Source organism: Microcaecilia unicolor, chromosome 7 (genome assembly GCF_901765095.1).
Source record: "Microcaecilia unicolor chromosome 7, aMicUni1.1, whole genome shotgun sequence".
Taxonomy (NCBI): Eukaryota; Metazoa; Chordata; class Amphibia; order Gymnophiona; family Siphonopidae; genus Microcaecilia; species Microcaecilia unicolor.
In genome coordinates, this window is record NC_044037.1 from 302,319,367 (window position 1) to 302,338,170 (window position 18,804).

The 18,804-nt window shown below is 47.1% G+C and overlaps 1 protein-coding gene across 1 annotated transcript in view; it reads right to left on the bottom strand.

The window, feature by feature from the left end:
* Nucleotides 1-15,182, bottom strand: part of TMBIM1 (transmembrane BAX inhibitor motif containing 1) — a 34,233-nt gene extending 19,051 nt beyond the window's left edge. The window contains exons 1-5 of the mRNA XM_030209311.1: nt 14,868-15,182; nt 12,431-12,519; nt 6,809-6,873; nt 1,690-1,743; nt 989-1,039 (exon numbers count right to left, since the gene is read on the bottom strand). Coding sequence (XP_030065171.1) covers nt 989-1,039; nt 1,690-1,743; nt 6,809-6,873; nt 12,431-12,519; nt 14,868-15,120 — 512 coding nt within the window. The 5' untranslated portion in view covers nt 15,121-15,182. The remainder of the gene's footprint in view (nt 1-988; nt 1,040-1,689; nt 1,744-6,808; nt 6,874-12,430; nt 12,520-14,867) is intronic.
* Nucleotides 15,183-18,804: the final 3,622 nt, after the last annotated feature.

An 18,804-nucleotide genomic window follows, 5' to 3' on the forward strand; every position in this document is an offset into this window, starting at 1 on the left:
GGGGAGGGGGGTTCATGGATGTACTCATCAGGCAGAGGAGGTCCCCCACTGACGATCTCTCAAAAGCCGTGATAGACACTGTCAGTCCATATTTAGCTCTAGGATTACCATACAGTGATGCCCCTGGCCTTTAACAGGGATTGCTGACAGCAGCAGTGCTCAGAGCAGTGGCGTAGCTACGTGGGGCCACGGGGGCCTGGGCCCCCGTAGATTTGGCCCTGGACCCCCTGCCAATGACCCTCTCGACCCCCCCTCCCGCCGCCACCGTCGGCTACCTTTGCTGGCGGGGGACCCCAACCCCCGCCAGCCAAGGTCCTCTTCTTCCCGCGCAGGGTTTCATTCTGTTTCTGACGTCAGACTCACAGAAACAGAACGAAGCCTTGCGTGGGAAGAAGAGGACCTCGGCTGGCGGGGGTTGGGGTCCCCCGCCAGCAAAGGTAGGCAACGACGGCGGCGGGGGAGGGTTGGCGGCGGGAGGGGGGAATCGAGAGGGTCATTGGCAGGGAGGGGGGGCTAAAATGTGCCCCCTCACCTCAGGCTCTGGAGCCCGCCCTCCCACCAGACTTGGCTACGCCCCTGGCTCAGACAGCATCACACTGGGAAATCAATACACCACCTCTTAACCTCTGTAGCTGGACAGCTCTTCTCATGGTTACTAGTGAGGGGAGGGTTCCCCTTGGAATGATAAGCTGGAGGGGTTGTCTGTGCACACCGACTCCAATGGAGATTCTGGGTAGAATTTCTAGATATCCCCAGCACTGCCCCCCCCCCCCCCCCCCCCCCCCCCCCCCCCGATGGAAAGATGGAAGGGCTCCAGGCTACTCTTTTATAACTGCTTTAACTATAACGTCAGAGGAGCCCACACTGCCAATGAGCCTGTTGATCACTTCAGCAGCCACTGTGCAAACACACAATCCCATTTACAAGACCTATTTGACGCCTGCCAGGGGTTTGCTAGGACATATTCACAATACTGTGTTACACTCACCTGGGACCTTCGCAGCAAGCCAGCACCAAGTACGTCACAAGGAAGACGGGACTGGAGAGAGAACACGAAGAACGTGGTTGCAGGTAACTGAGTCAGTGAGACCGATTTGGGAAAAGGCTGAAGCAGCCACTATGCAATTCTAAGGCACTGTCAGGAGCTCAGGCTGGTTGGGCAGTCACTCTCTTGCAAGTGCATTTTAAAAGAAACTAGAGAGTTTCTGGCCCTACAGGGGACCATAATGGGTAGGCCATGTGGCCTTGGGTGCTGGTGGGTGAGCCCCAGTGGGTAGGTTGTGCAGCCCTGGGTGCCAAAGGGGGGGGGGGTCCCCCATCTTATCTTTCCATACATGGCACATTGCTAATGTCTCTGTGGACGTCCCAGCCCAGGCAAGCAGTTCTGTGGAGGAGTGGCCTAGTGGTTAGGGTGGTGGACTTTGGTCCTGGGGAACTGAGTTCGATTCCCGGCACAGGCAGCTCCTTGTGACACTGGGCAAGTCACTTAACCCTCAACTGCCCGCCGCATTGAGCCTGCCATGAGTGGGAAAGCGCGGGGTACAAATGTAACAAAAATAAAAAATAAAATAAAAAACTAACCCAAAGGGAAATTCATGGTCAAGGACCTCAGTCTTTAAAAACTTGCTTATCCAGGGAAACGCACATTTGCTCTTTCTGTTCCAGGTACAAAGGGTGTGTAATACTCACTAGGATACATAGTAAACGACAGGATTTCTCCTCACAAATGTATAAATTGGCTCTCTGCAGAAAGAAAAGAGGATCAAGACTGGATAATTTTGAAAATTCAACAAATGCTCTGTCATAAGAACAGTGTCATGCACCGCAAATGATACAAAATACAGCAACGAGGCTGGTAGTTGGGTAGGTCACTATGACCATATGACCCCTCCACTGATACCATTACATTGGCTTCCTGTGTATTGTAGGATCTGGTTTAAACTATGGGCTGTAATTCATAAAGCTTTAGCTCAGGGGTGTCCAATCTCGGCCCTCGCTAGATCGGGTTGTCAGGGTTTCCCCAAAGAATATGCATGAGATCTATCTTGCATACAATGGAGGAAGTGGCAAACAGACTCATGCACACTCACCGGGGAAATCCTGAAAACCCAACTGGATTACGCTGGCCCTCGAGGACTAAGGTTGGACAACCCTGCTGTAGCTGATGAACCTCAACTGTATGTGATACAAGCCCTGAAACGCGCCGTCCGCCTCAGGCAACTTTCATTGTCATTCTTATTGAAAATAAGTTATAGGGATCATTCTCTACAGGTCAGTGTTGGGATTATTACCCCTACATGGTTGGTATTAGAAACTACTATGATAAATCCTATCCCCATTCGATTGATCCATAAGATGATTCCAATTAAGCAATTTGATCCTTATTCAGTTTGCATGTAATCATCTTAAATCATATCTGTCTAAAAAAATCTGAAGCTTTCCATGATTTACCAATATGGAATCATTCCAAGATTCTTACTGGTAATACTTCTATTGATTGGCATACTAATAATGGTCTTTGGTTAATTTCTCAATGAACAACAAATGGAGAATTCAAATCCTTCTCTCAACTGCAGCGATAATTTTGTTTGCAAGATTCACAATTTTTGTAATTGCTATTATTTACATCGAGCTTTGAAAGGATCCAGTTTGGAACTAAAGAATTTATCCTCAGATCTCCTAGTTGAATCTATTTTAAAATGCCTACCCGTCACATAAGCACTCTGATTCCTTATTTTATAAAGTCTTCCAAAGTCATTCTAAACATTTTTTGTTTAGAATGGGCAGACTTCTACGGTCTGTGACCTGAAAATGGCAGATACAAATCAAGGTCAGGTATACACAAAGTAGCACATATGAGTTTATCCTGTTGGGCAGACTGCATGGACCGTACAGGTCTTTCTCTGCTGGCATCTACTATGTTACTATGTTTTACAAAGCCGCGCTAACGTTTTTAGCTCATGGCTCATTATATTCCTATAGGCATCTCAGTGTTCACCGCCAGCTGATTTTTACCGTGAGCTAAAAACGCTAGCGTGGCTTTGTAAAATGTTCCCTAAATGCAGTTATGCGTGTATAACTGCAAATCGGCGCCCATTAGCGCCTGTAATTGGTTGTTAATTAGCACAATTGGTTGTTAGTGCCCATTAGCAGCTAATTGTTAATTAAGTCATGCAGGTAACTGTTCATATTCTATAAGTTGCGAACACAATTCTGGAAACTAACCCCCAGATTCTATATATCGCGCCCAAAGTTCCGTGCTGAAATTTAGGTGTGCGCCAAAGATGCACAGGCAACTTAACTGGCCTAGTGGTTAGGGTGGTGGACTCTGGTCCTGAGGAACTCAGTTCGATTCCCACTTCAGGCACAGGCAGCTCCTTGTGACTCTGAGCAAGTCACTTAACCCTCCATTGCCCCATGTAAGCCACATTGAGCCTGCCATGAGTGGGAAAGTGCGGGGTACAAATGTAACAACAATAACTTAACTGATTCAAGAGCCCTTAATTAGCAATAATTAGGTGCTAACAATTGTTGCAGTTAATTGGCTTTGATTAGAAGTTGCACGTGCATCATTCTATAAGGATTGGCAGCCGACCTTTCTAGTGTGTATCCGATAAGAGGGCGAGGCCAGGGGCGTATCAGGGACGTTCCAAACATTTGTGTGCAGAATTACAGAATCTGGCCTAATTTGAGTGCTGGCATTTACACCTGGTTTCAGCAGGGGTAAGTGCAGAACCCACAGGTTAGGCACGGGATCTGCGATAAGCGCTGTTTTATATAAAAGAGGTATGCTCTTTATAGAACAGCGCTTAGCTCCACAAATTTTTATAGAAACCCTCCTAAGTGTAAAAGTGGCTGACGAGATTACAGAGCGAGGAGTTTGTGGCCTTAAGGAAGGAGCGTTATTGACCGCAGGTCCTTTACTACGTAACGAGGGAGCAGAAAAGTTACACTTGATGACAGAATTTTCTACTTTCAGAAACCTGTTAAACACATCTGTTTTCTCAAGCATTTACACATTAAAGATGGAGACACAAAGGTGTAAAGTCACAGAAAATAGTGCAAAGTAATAGACTAGAAATCAGAAAATAAATGAATAAAAGAAAGCAGACCAGTCTGAACTCGAAACCAGTATCTTAAAGGGGCATTCCCTCTCCCACCCCGCCCCCATCACCCTCACAGTGAGTCCTAATCGCCAGGGACCCCGGACCCCATCACCCTCATAGTGAGTCCTAATCACCAAGGATCCCCTTACAGTGAGTCCTAATCACCAGGGATCCTGACCCATCACCCTCACAGTCAGTCCTAATCACCAAGGATCCCCTTACAGTGAGTCCTAATCACCAGGGATCCTGACCCAACACCCTCACAGTGAGTCCTAATCACTAGGGATCCCATCACTCTTACAGTGAGTCCTAATCACCAGGGATCCCAGACCCCATCACCCTCATAGTGAGTCCTAATCACCAAGGATCCCCTTACAGTGAGTCCTAATCACCAGGGATCCCAGACCCCATCACCCTCATAGTGAGTCCTAATCACCAAGGATCCCCTTACAGTGAGTCCTAATCACCAGGGATCCTGACCCATCACCCTCACAGTGAGTCCTAATCACCAAGGATCCCCTTACAGTGAGTCCTAATCACCAGGGATCCTGACCCAACACCCTCACAGTGAGTCCTAATCACTAGGGATCCCATCACTCTTACAGTGAGTCCTAATCACCAGGGATCCCAGACCCCATCACCCTCATAGTGAGTCCTAATCACCAAGGATCCCCTTACAGTGAGTCCTAATCACCAGGGATCCTGACCCATCACCCTCACAGTGAGTCCTAATCACCAAGGATCCCCTTACAGTGAGTCCTAATCACCAGGGATCCTGACCCATCACCCTCACAGTGAGTCCTAATCACCAGGGATCCCATCACTCTTACAGTGAGTCCTAATCACCAGAGATCCCAGACCCCATCACCCTCATAGTGAGTCCTAATCACCAAGAATCCCAACTCATCATCCTCACAGTGAGTCCTAATCACCAGGGATCCCAGACCCCATCACCCTCATAGTGAGTCCTAATCACCAGGGATCCTATCACTCTTACAGTGAGTCCTAATCACCAGAGATCCCAGACCCCATCACCCTCATAGTGAGTCCTAATCACCAGGGATCCCATCACTCTTACAGTGAGTCCTAATCACCAGAGATCCCAGACCCCATCACCCTCATAGTGAGTCCTAATCACCAAGGATCCCGACTCATCATCCTCATAGTGAGTCCTAATCACCAGGGATCCCATCACTCTTACAGTGAGTCCTAATCACCAGGGATCCCAAACCCCATCACCCTCACAGTGAGTCCTAATCACCAGGGATCCCAGACCCCATCACCCTCACAGTGAGTCCTAATCACCAGGGATCCCAGACCCCATCACCCTCATAGTGAGTCGTAATCACCAGGGATCCCATCACTCTTACAGTGAGTCCTAATCACCAGGGATCCCGACCCATCATCCTCACAGTGAGTCCTAATCACTAGGGATCCCATCATCCTTACAGTGAGTCCTAATCACCAGGGATCCCAGATCCCATCACCCTCATAGTGAGTCCTAATCACCAAGGATCCCAACCCATCATCCTCACAGTGAGTCCTAATCACTAGGGATCCCATCACCCTTACAGTGAGTCATCACCAGGGATCCTGACCCATCACCCTCACAGTGAGTTCTAATCACCAGGGATCCCATCACTCTTACAGTGAGTCCTAATCACCAGGGATCCCAACCCAATCACCCTCACAGTGAAATCATTAGGGATCCCGACCCCATCACCCAAAACAAGTGAGTTTTTAAGGCTTTACGGAACTGTAAGTATGAAGTGATCTGTCGAATATGAACAGGAACCTTATTTTTGGTACTCAAAAGAGAGCTCCCAAACTGATTTTAATTTAACGTTTTTCATTGAAGGATAATCCAGAGTCAATTTAGAACTACTTCTGAAAAATAATTGTACAGATGGAAGAGACAGGAATTGAGTCACATTCTCCGACCCCAAACCATAGCAACTCGTATACCAAACAAGCTACCTTAAAATGAATACACATCTCCTGATCACCAGGCCCCTCCCTAGTGTGCCCTAACCATTAGGGAACCTGAACCCATCACCTCCCCCCCTTAGTGTGCCCTAACCATTAGGGAGCCTGAGCCCATAACCTTCCCCCCCCCCCAAGTGTGCCCCAACCATTAGGGAGCCTGAGCCCATCACCTTCACCCCCCCCCCTCCAAGTGTGCCCCAACCATTAGGGAGCCTGAGCCCATCACCTTCCCCCCCCAAGTGTGCCCCAACCATTAAGGAGCCTGAGCCCATCACCTCCCCCCCCCCCCAGTGTGCCCCAACCATTAGGGAGCCTGAGCCCATCACCTTCCCCCCCCTCCAGTGTGCCCCAACCATTAGGGGCGCCTGAACCTATCCCTCCCCCCCCCCACACACACCTCAGTTTGCTCTAACCATTAGGGAGCCTGAGCCCATCACCTTCCCCCCCCTCCAGTGTGCCCCAACCATTAGGGGCGCCTGAACCTATCACTCCCCCCCCCCCCACACACACCTCAGTTTGCTCTAACCATTAGGGAACCTGAGTCTAGGGTTATCACCTAACACCACAGATCACCATTACCAAGATATGCGGTGGGTGGGACACGGATGTTGATTCTCTAGCCCTGTGTTCAGACAGCGAGGATAAGCGCTGGGTACCTCACTCAATGGTTCTAACGGGAAGTAGGAGCTGCAGCCAGCGGCTCAATAGGCACTTACACGAAGGTGAAAATTGCAATGATTCCCACAGTCACCAGCAGCTGGAGAGAAATAATCAGGTACACCTGAAACAGATAAAAAGATTGATGACTGCTCTGTCTCTAGCCCTGTCGGGCTCTTCAAGCACTCGTGTTCGGTTCAGACCGTGGTGCAGAACCATCTTCAGCTGCCCAACACAGAGATCCTGACATGGTCCTCCTCTCTCTAAAGAAGGTTCTTAAACCAATGGTGTCTGCACCCTGGAAAAGGTCAAATGGGGTGTGGAGGAGGCTCTTGAAACCTGAGGCCATTTATCAAATTTTTCTAGACGGAGAAAAGGAAGTTATGGGTCGTAGGGCCACTGGACTTCTCTTGTGTATTCTAAAGGGGTGTTTTCTGCATTTCAAATAGTGTATTTACTTGTGATGGTTGAAGGGGTAGTTGATTTTGGGGTTGGGGGTTTCTTTATGCTTAGAAAGTCCTTGGAAAGTTAATCCACTTCCGTTGACTTTTTTTCCTGTCTCACGGTTTCGTTTTCTATTGGACTGTTTTCCCAAGTTAATAAAAAGATTTAAACATAAAGGAGGTTATGGGTAGTGTAAGTATGAACTGTTCTAATTTAGTGGCCAACAGTGACATATGCATCTGTCAGCAGTCACTAGATGCTGAGATATCAAACTGTACCAAAAATGAGGATTAAATCTGACGTCATTATAAATAAAACAACACATATGAAGAGACTCTTTCCCACAATATTTAAACACTCATTCTATATTTAATACTTTTTTTTAATGTGATTCAGCTGAGACACCACTTACCTCAAAAAGCTAAAAAATGCTGATTACACGGAATTCAATCATTGTACTATAGTAATATTTTCCCAACTAATTTATCAAGGCAAAACATAGTAGATGACGGCAGAGAAAGACCTGCACGGTCCATCCAGTCTGCCCAACAAGATAAACTCATATGTGCTACTTTTTGTGTCTACCCTACTTTGATTTGTACCTGTCCTCTTCAGGGCACAGACCGTATAAGTCTGCCCAGCACTATCCCTGCCTCCCAACCACCAGCCCCGCCTCCCACCACCGGCTCTGCCACCCAATCTCGGCTAAGCTTCTGAGGATCCATTCCTTCTGAACAGGATTCCTTTATGTTTATCCCACACGTTTTTGAATTCCATTACCGTTTTCATCTCCATCACCTCCCGCGGGAGGGCATTCCAAGTATCCACCACTCTCTCCGTGAAAAAATACTTCCTGACATTTTTCTTGAGTCTGCCCCCCTTCAATCTCATTTCATGTCCTCTCGTTCTACCGCCTTCCCATCTTCTCCGGAAACCGACTCTTTTACTCTGGTTGTAACAGGAGTCATTGTGTTCAATTCTGGTCGCCGCATCTCATGAAAGATATAGTAGAATTGGAAAAGGTGCAACGAAGGGCGACGAAAATGATAGCGTGGATGGGAGGACTTCCCTATGAAGAAAGACTAAGGAGGCTAGGGCTATTCAGCTTGGAGAAGAGACGGCTGAGGGGAGACATGATAGAGGTATATAAAATAATGAGTGGAGTGGAACAGGTGGATGTGAAGCATCAGTTCACGCTTTCCAAAAATACTAGGACTAGGGGGCATGCGATGAAACTACAGTGTAGTAAATTTAAAACAAATCAGAGAAAATTTTTCTTCACCCAACATATATTTAAACTCTGGAATTCGTTGCCGGAGAAAGTGGTGAAGGCGGTTAGCTTAGCAGAGTTTAAAAAGGGGTTGGACGGTTTCCTAAAGGACAAGTCCATAAACCGCTACTAAATGGACTTGGGAAAAATCCACAATTCCAGGAATAACATGTATAGAATGTTTGTACGTTTGGGAAGCTTGCCAGGTGCCCTTGGCCTGGATTGGCCGCTGTCGTGGACAGGATGCTGGGCTCGATGGACCCTTGGTCTTTTCCCAGTATGGCATTACTTATGTACAGGCACGTCATAGGGCCGAGTAGGGCTTTAAAATCAGTGTGCATGTGTGGACATCTTTTCATGCTGGAGGGAAACCACGCAGCTGGAACTCCTGTGGTCTGCTCCATAAACTGCTTTTAAAATTTCTGGTACGATGAATAGGTAGACGGTTATGTCTAAAACAGTTTTGACATTATATTTAAGGGGCGGGGTGGAGGCTTTTCTTTAAAACATTTTTTTGACCTCTTGAAGATGCCTACGGCGAAAGCCAGAACTGTGCAGAGATCGACTGAGGTTTCCATTCGCTTTCTTTCAAGAATAAGTTGAGAGTGTTCTGTATCTTCCCGGAGTTCGTACGGATTCACAGTGGCGAGCAAGTGACTTTGGAAGATTGCAAGATTTGTCCGTTTGGAATGGTGCAAGCGATTTCCCACCAGTGGATTATCCAAGACTTGTCTGTCGACACTTTTTTTTTTTTAGAACCTTCACATTTTTTTTTCATGTGGATATTGGTGATTATTTAAATTTATTATCCAGAGCGGGCCACAATAAAACTTTTTGAACTTCTATTATTTGTTGTCGCCTCAACTATAAATGACTCCAGGGAAACAGGGTTACGATAGTAAAGAGAATAACTTTATTCACAGACTCCACACAGTACTGTGTTTCGGCCACGGGCCTGCCTCAGGAGTCTTAAATCGATCCTTGAGGTTTAATGATAAATATGGTACCGGGACGTCTTAATAAAGGTGGAGGTGGTGGAGATGAAAACGGTAACGGAGTTCAAACATGCGTGGGATATGCATAGAGGAATCCTGTGCAGAAGGAATGGATCCTCAGAAGCTTAGCTGAAATTGGGTGGTGGAGCAGTTGGGGGGAAGAGGGGGGTGGTTGGGAGGCGAGGATAGGGGAGGGCAGACTTATACGGTCTGTACCAGAGCCGGTGATGGGAGGCAGGACTGGTGGTTGGGAGGCGGGAAATACTGCTGGGCAGACTTATATGGTCTGTGCCCTGAAAAGGACAGGTACAAATTCAAGGTAAGGTATACACATATGAGTTTGTCTTGGGCAGACTGGATGGACCATGCAGGTCTTTTTCTGCCGTCATCTACTATGTTACTATGTAAGTCTTTAAGCGGTATGCTGTAGATAATGTAGCGTCTCTCTCTGGTGTATAAAGGCCAGTGGCCGAAACACAGTACTGTGTCGAGTCTGTGAATAAAGTTATTCTCTTTACTATCGTAACCCTGTTTCCCTGGAGTCATTGGTCCACTTCCCACTCTTCATTTGATTGTTTTGACTTTCGTGGGAGTTTGTGTTCATCCACTCCTGCTCCTCAACTATAAATAACATCAATACAACAGGAATTCCCGATTTGGAGTTCAAATCAGGTAAGTGCAAGAATGTTCCTCTTTTTTTGTAGTAAAAAAAGAGTTGTTTCGCCTTGATAAATTAGTTGGAAAAATATTACTATAGTACAATGATTGACTTCCGTATAATCAGCATTTGTAGCTTTTTGAGGTAAGTAAGCTGAGACCATAATTGATTCTGAGCACCAAATCACATTTTTCTTGAAGCAGTCACTAGGGGGGTCCTTTTACTAAGATGCGCTGAAAAATGGCCTGCGGTAGCGTAGGCGCGAGTTTTGGGCGCGTGCTGATCCATTTCTCAGCACACCTGTAAAAAAAGGCCTTTTTAAAAAATTTTTTGCTGAAAATGGTCATGCAGCAAAAATCAAAATTGCCACGCATCCATTTTGGGTCTGAGACCTTACCACCAGCCACTGACCTAGCGGTAAAGTCTCACGCGGTAACCGGGCAGTAATGACCTATGCAGGTCAAACGCCACTTGGCACACATCCGATACGCGCGTCCAAAAATAAAAATTATTTCTCGGCCGCGGGCCAAAAATGAAATTACCGCCAAGAGTCACGTGGTAGCCGGGCGGTAACTCCATTTTGGTGCATTGGCCATGCGTAGACGCTTACGAGGCTTTAGTAAAAGGATCCCTAGGTGAGCAATTGGTTTAGAAAGGAGGTGTGAGGGTTTCACTGATCAGTTAAAGGTGCAGGAACCAAAAAAGGTTAAGAACCCCTGCTCTAAAGTGAGCCAACTGCAGACTCCGCTCCAGTCCTTCCATCTTCCATAACATGCCTGGAACGGACCTCCTGAGTCAGCATCTCAAGCTCCGCCTCTGGCCCTATCCAACCCCAAGCTAAAAGGCCACTTTTCTCATGCTGCTTTTAACTATTAACCCCTCATTCACCTGATTTCTACTCATGTTGCTTTAATCCTTCCCACAATAAATAATCCCTCATTTATCTTGTTTGTCTGCCTTGATTAGACTGTAAGCTCTGTTGAGCAGGGATTGGCTCGTACATGTTTTGTGTACAGTGCTGTGTAAATCTAGTAGCGCTATAGAAATTATAAGTCATACATAGAAGTCTGTTTTTCCAGCTCCTCTGAGCATGCTGGGATTTGTGGTCCTGCAGCTTGTGTGAAAGAGCCAGGAGTGATTCAGAGCAGAAGTGACGTCATTAACAGCCTGACTGTGACAGCAGGTACCCAATACAAATATCGAAGGGAATTGACTGTCGCTCCTCAATAAGAAACTGAAACGGCAAAGGAAGCAGACAGACCTGAACAAGCTCTGCAAAGGTTATAGCATAAAAAGTGGCGAGAAAACAAAAGCTTAGGTTACCAAAAAGCCCAAAATAGCTTAAGACGAAGCCGGATAGGAAGCATCAAAGCAAATCAAATAAGCTCAGTCATCTCCTATAGCACTAAACTATTCCAGATCTGCAGCATATAATGTGTATTAATTATTTGCCTCCTATACTGGGCTAAATTTTGTCATTATTAAATTGTTTATCACCATTATGCATGATTATACAATTTAAAAAAAGAAAGCGACCCAATACTTTAATGAAATGGCACAGTGCTGAAAATTAAACAGAGCAGTAGCCAATACCATGTCACACCATAAAAACATGAGAACGTCCGCCACAAGGGAGTCCCAGGAGCAGCAATGGACATGCAAAATCCAATCACCAGAAGGCTTAGTAAACCCCAGCCCTCACCGTAGCTGCAAGTCCGCAGAGCAAAACCCCCCCGGAAGTGAAGCAGAAAGTCTCATCACACCATTACAGCTGTGCTCTCATCTACGAGGCCACGGCATTCAAAATGAGATTTAGGAGCTTCAACAAGGCCAGTGAACCTCTGAAGAGCCCACGCTTACAATACCAGCTCTCAGGGCTAGGGCCAGGGAACCACGGACAGCGCCATTACAGCAGCCCAGGGCATTGATTGTTTTCTGTTCCTGGAGATTTTCTGTGATCAGTTCTCCAGCTCTGGAAATGGTAAAGTGCTATCCAGCCACAAACACACTTCCCCCCCCCCCCCCCCCCCCACTTTCCTGCTTCCCACATCTCCTGAGGGACAGCCCAAAATATCTCACACATTAGGACAATTAAGCAAAAATAAAAGCCATACAATTATTCAATAAAAACTGTGCATAATACAGTTTATAAATACCAGAGAAAATAAAGCAACCATCCCAAAAGGCCAGTACTACATCCTCTTTCCTAGGGGCAGAAGAAACCCCCCAACAACCTGAACAAGAAAACACACCTTCAGCAACAGTATCCTGCCTCCAATTTTCTTTACAGCTCTGAGCCCACATTTTCACTCACCCTCCGGATGAAAGCGTGTCGCACAGCCTTATCATCCCAGGAACCAAATTCGCCAGCTTCAATTTGGGGGCCATAGCCTTCTGGACCACCTGTGAACACAAAGCATATGAATCCATTAACTCCACAACCCCCACATCTCGTACAGTGCTTTACCTTCCCAAGCCACGGCTAAAACGGGAAAAAGAAATTGCTGTTCCTTCGTGTCAGCGAGCCTCGGGTGTGGCATCGAGTCTCTTCCTCCTGCTCCAACGCTGGATGGAGGCTTTCACAGACAGCTCAGGCAGGGGCGTAGCTACATGGGGGCCACGGGGGCCTCGGCCCCTGTAGATTTGGTCCTGGACCCCCCTGTCGATGACCCTGTCAACCCCCCCTCCCGCCACCGTCGTTGTGGGCTACCTTTGCTGGCGGGGGACCCCAACCCCCGCCAGCCGAGGTCCTCCTGCTTCCCACGCAAGGCTTCATTCTGTTTCTGATGTGCAAGACATCAGAAACAGAACCAAGTCTTGCGTGGGAAGCAAGAGGACCTCGGCTGGCGGGAATTGGGGTCCCTCGCCAGCAAAGGCAGGCAACGATGGTGGGGGGCAAAGTTGATGGTTGGGGCGGCACCGGGGGGACGGGGGGGGGGGGGGCTAAAATGTGCCCCTTCACCTGGGCTCTGGACCCCCCTGCCGCCGAAGTCTGGCTACGCCCCTGCTCAGGACTGTGTAAATGGAGTTGAAATCTTTATACATGACTTTCCCCCTTCTATCTTCTCTGCAGGCATGAACGAGGGTGCCAAAACTCTCTGAAATGATGAGATACTCCAACCAGCCACCAGATGGAACCCTAGCACCAAAACAGACAACCCCCCCCAACTTACTTGGCAGTCGATTCCAAACCTCTCCATCCGGCTTCACTATCTGCTGCAACCACACTAGAAACTACTGAGGAGTGAAACGTGGAACAGCTTGGGGGGAGGGGGGGTTGGTCCAGCAGTTCTGCTCTTTAGAGTTTCCATTTCAATTAGATGAGCAGAGATCCTCTCTGTACTGAATGCTCTGATAAGACTTTCACTTTCTTTTTTGATTTTTGTTTTTTAATCTAACTCTACCGTTTGCACTCATTATTTCAGCTTTCCCGGGTGCTGCTAGTACTCCAACCCAGGTTCTCCACCTTAAGGAAAGTGACACAGACCTGCCAAGTCTCCCGCTTTTGTGGGTCATCTCCCGCACGCCTGTCGAGAAGCCGGGATCTCCCACCAAATGGCTTCCCCATCCAGTGGCAGCAGGCAACGCCTTCATAAAAGTGTCATCACGCTGCCACTGATCCCAGGGCAGTAGGGGATGACTTTTTATGTAGGCATTTCCTGCTGCCGCTAGATGGGGAGACCACTCCTTCTACCGCTCGCTGCGAATCAGCTGTGCCGAGGCAGAGCAGAGGGTCAGGATGGGCGGAGTTGTGGGCGGGACAGAACTGGGGCAGAGTGAGGTGGGCCCTAAATCTCCCACAGAATGGGTTGACCCCTTGACGGCTCTGGTGACAGAAGTAGTCCTTGAAGGTAGGTAATAATATTGCATCTGGCTCCCCATGCATTTTATATATACTTGTTTGTACATCTATGTCACTATGCATTTGTTGATTTAAGTAAATTTATTTATTTATCCATCCATTTGAGGCGTATCTATATGGTTTTATGCATATTTTAATTTGCGTATTTAGGTTTTTCTCTTTACTAGTATTGTATCACCCCCTGAAGCAGTCCAGCAGAGCCAAACACGGCCTTGTCGGTCACCCTTTTACCCGTATTTTACAACAGAGGTTGTCGTTCATCTCTCACCGTGTCGGCTTGTGTATTTTCCATTCTACTAAGCCTAGCGGACTGCTTGCCCACTTGTTTTCTAGGCCTCTGCTGGACTACAGCACTATCTGAGGGATTTTCCCATTTTTTTGTACCCACGTTAATGGAGCCTAGCTTTTGCAGTGATGGTCCTCAGCAGAGGGCCACAGAGCACAGCTCCCTCTGCAACTCGGAGGACGACCCAAGTCTGGCCACTAGATGTCACCACTGACCAACAAACTGAATTCCCCCCCCCCCCCCCCCCCCCCCACATATAGCTGTGAATGCTCTCCCCGCAGCATGCCCTGCCCCAGCTGGCAACTTTCCCGGTCTTTTAGAGGGATCGCCAGATCTCTACAGATACGGAACCAGACATTAGATTACCCCAGAAGCAACCAGCTCAGGAGTAAAACTTCCTCTGGTACGACAACACTGTTGAATTTATTTTGCTGTCAAACGCTTCCCTGCGCTCCCTGGGGCCATACGTCACCCCAAGTGGCCTGGAACAGAACTCTGTTCTGACACACGGTGCTCCCGTTTCTACGCTCTTGAACCACACAGAGCAGATACATTTTCAGTTTTCGTCATTTACAGTCTGAATGCCAAAGATAGCGGTCTTACCTATGTTCAGTGGAACCGTGGGCATCGGTGGCATCGGTGGGACAGGTTGGGTGCTTCGCCCAGGCTCCGGGTATCCCCCTGGCTGGGGGTATCCACCTGGCTGGGAGTATCCGCCTGGCTGGGGGTATCCGCCTGGCTGGGGGTATCCGCCAGGCTGGGGGTAATAGCCGCCTGGCTGGGGGTAGCCTCCAGGGGGTGGGGGATACAAGGGGTCCTTGTCGCTATACGGAGGTGGAGCACTGGGGTGTGACATGGCGAGGCTGTAGCAGCCGGCTCCGCAACAGGAAGTCTGTGTGGCCGGGAGTGTTCCTCAGGCAACTGAAAACAAAAAGATAACTTTTATTAGCTCTTTGTGTACAAACCACGTCAGAGCCACTGGCACATTCCAAAGCCGATATGTGACAAAGGTATGGTCAGTCCCCAGGTGACATATGACTGCCACATGCAGGGCTATCTGAAAAGCAGCTGTACAACGGAGGCTTCCCAAAATATCATATCTGCCAATCTCCAGTTGTACTGCTGCCTCCTTTGGTCTTATTCCTAGATTTATATATTTATAACCCACATTATCCCAAACAAATTTGAGTTCAATGTGGCTTACAAAATACATAAAGAATAATGCATAAAAAAGTAATTTGTAAGAATTCAATATTACAAAACAGTATCATAAACGTACTGGGACACATCTATTCTGAATGAGAACTTGTACGTGAAGCAAAAAGAAAGTTAATGGTAAACAGTGCATTTTAACTAGAGAAAAAGGTGCCGGTTCTCAAATGCTAGGCCACCCTTCAGGGGTCGGGTGATCTCTGAGGGACCCACCCCACATTAGCCAGGCCCCTTGCAACCAGCCACAGAATCTATGACAAGGCAGAATTGGTGTGTAGAGCCTGAGCTCTTTCATTAAAACTCAGGGACCATGGGTCAATTTTAGCAGACAATGGAAAAGGTGCCGGTACTCAGTACCCCCAAGTACCCCCTCAAAAAAAAGCCTTGCTAAAGAGTGACAAGATTCCATGCGGAATTTCAAAGAGCAGCAACATTCCATATAGAACCCCAAAGAATAGCAAGATTCTGGAATCCTAAAGAACAGTATGTTTTTTCTAGCAAAAAAGGTGCTGGTACTCAAATGACAGGCCACCCTTTAGGGGTGGGGTGATCTCTGAGGGACCCACCCCACAATAGCCAGGCCCCCTGCAACCAGTCACAGAATCTATGACAAGGCAGAATTGGTGTGTAGAGCCTGAGCTCTTTCATTAAAACTTGGGGTCCATGGGTCATTTTTAGCAGACAATGCAAAAGGTGCCGGTACTCAATACCCCCAAGTACCCCCTCAAAAAAAAGCCCTGATGGTAAATAAAGTAATAACCAATTCAGGTAATAATTAGTTGTTTGAGATATGGCTGATCTTTGTGAGGGTTTGTTTGAATAGGAACGATTTGAGGATTTTGCAGATTCTAGTATATTCCTATATATATATATATATATTTTTTTTTTTTTTGGGTGGTCAGGAGTCCCAGGTAAGTGAAGTCTGCAGAGTGGACAGAACACATTTTGGGAATATTTTGGCTACGGCCCTCTTAAAAATGTCTTCCAAGTCCACTCCTCCTCCACTGTCCATGGCGTGTTCTCTGTTTACATATCCAGTGTGCGACATCTCAGCCCACTAACCATTAGTGAGTGCGACCTTATGATCTGCACTGCTGCCCCCATTACGCTTTGATTCATGAAGCAGAGTTCAGTTAGGCTGGAGAAGCATTTTCAATCTTTTAAAACAGGAACACAATGAAAACCAGAAAGCAAAAAGGGAAATATTCTGTGGCTCCAAGACCAGCACTGGGGGGTAATGGCTCTCCCTCAGGTCAATCTCTCTTATCTTGTACCCGGTCTCCTCCACTGCCAACTCCAGACTCCGCTCCTTTTATCTTGCTGCACCATATGCCTGGAATAAACTTCCTGAGTCAGTACCTCAAGCTCCCCGTCTCCAGTCCTATTCCAACCTAGGCTAAAAGCACGCATTTTCTGAAGTTATTTTTAACTCTTAACTCCTATTTACTCATGTGTTTTAACTATTCCCACCATAAGAAACTCCCTTATCCCTTATTTCTTCTCTTTGTCTGTCTTGATTAGATTTAAGCTCTGTCGAGCAGGGATGTCTCTTCATGTTCAATGTACAGCTATGCGTATGCCTAGTACTACTACTACTTAACATTTCTAAAGCGCTACTAGGGTTACGCAGCGCTGTACAATTTAAACATGGAAGGACAGTCCCTGCTCAAGGAGCTTACAATCTAAAAGACAGGTGTACAATCTAAAGACAATCTAAACAATCTAAAGACAAGTGTGGAGTCCGTCTGATAGGGAATACTATATTTCATGAAAGGTTAGGTGCCGAACGCAGCATTGAAGAGGTGAGTTTTAAGCAGAGATTTGAAAATGGGTAGGGAGGGAGCTTGGCGTAGGGGTTGAGGAAGTGCTATACAAATGATTAGTAGAAGTAGAGTAGGATATAGCCAGTAAAAGAATTGTCCCCTCCCTCCCCCCCCCCAAAAAAAAAAGCCTTTACCATCCTTGATGCATTTCATACACATTTTCCCGCAGAACTTTGCTATAGGACGACAGAAAAATTCTCTTCAGAAATGCACAAACCCAACAGTGTCATCGGATCAAGCCCAGGCGGTCCAAAAATGAACTAGGCAAGTATGAACTGAAGGGCCAGGTCAGGGTGAAGCAGCCTATAAAACCTGTCCCCCAAGTGTCTCGTGTGAAAGACATATCCCCCTTATAAAACCTGCCCCCCCTGAGCTTCTCACATCAGAGATCCATCCATCCCCCTTATAAAACCTCTCCCCCGAGTGTCCGGCCTCAAAACTATCCCTTGAGTGTCTCGCATCAGAGACACATCACCCTTATAAAATCTGTCCGGGTATCTTGCATCAGAGACAAATCCATCTTATTAAACCTGCCCCCGAGTGTCCTGTGTCAGACACATATTCACGTGGCTCCTCGTATTCAGGGATCAGCAACCAGGCCAGACTCAGGACTGGAAGGGTAGACAGCCACACAGCTGGAATCTAAGAGGCACAGCTTTCAGTTACCAGGCCCGTTACTCTGGATTTCCATTCTAACAAGCTATGAACACTGGCACAGCCATGTTTAGAATGACCGCTCAAAACACGGCAGCTAGGCTTATATTTGGTAAAACGCGATTTGAAAGCGCAAAACCCCTCCGCGAAAAACTACACTGGCTCCCAATCAAAGAATGCATCGCCTTCAAAATCTGCACCCTGGTTCACAAAATCATCTACGGAGAAGCCCCGAGTTACATGACAGACTTGACCGACTTACCAATTAGAAATACATCCGAATCACCACGATCTTATCTAAATCTGCGCTACCTAAGCTGCAAAGGACTTAAATACAAAACAACTTACGCATCTAGTTTTTCCTACATAAACACACAACTGTGGAACGCATTACCAAAAGCCTTGAAAACGACGTACGACCACCTAAAATTCCGGAAATCACTAAAAACCAACCTGTTCAAAAAGGCATACCCTACCGATCCAACTTAAATGCCTAATCTCTGCAACACAACCAAACTAAAGCACATAATGGACATAACACAACTCTTCCATTCTCCGATTCCCTAATGTGGCTGTGCCACGTGATCTTGATCTTACCACAACATCACCCTGTATTTGTTCACACCGGAGCCTGCAAAGGCCTCTCCGGTACTATGTAAGCCACATTGAGCCTACAAATAGGTGGGAAAATGTGGGATACAAATGTAACAAATTAAAAAATAAAATATGGCTTTCCAGGCGAGCTTTTAGGGCCAGCCTGGGCTCCTTATTTGTCAGTATCACGGCAGACACTGGTTTCTGGAGTGGGCGTCCCATCCAGGCATATGTCTGAATTCTTCCATTGTGATTTT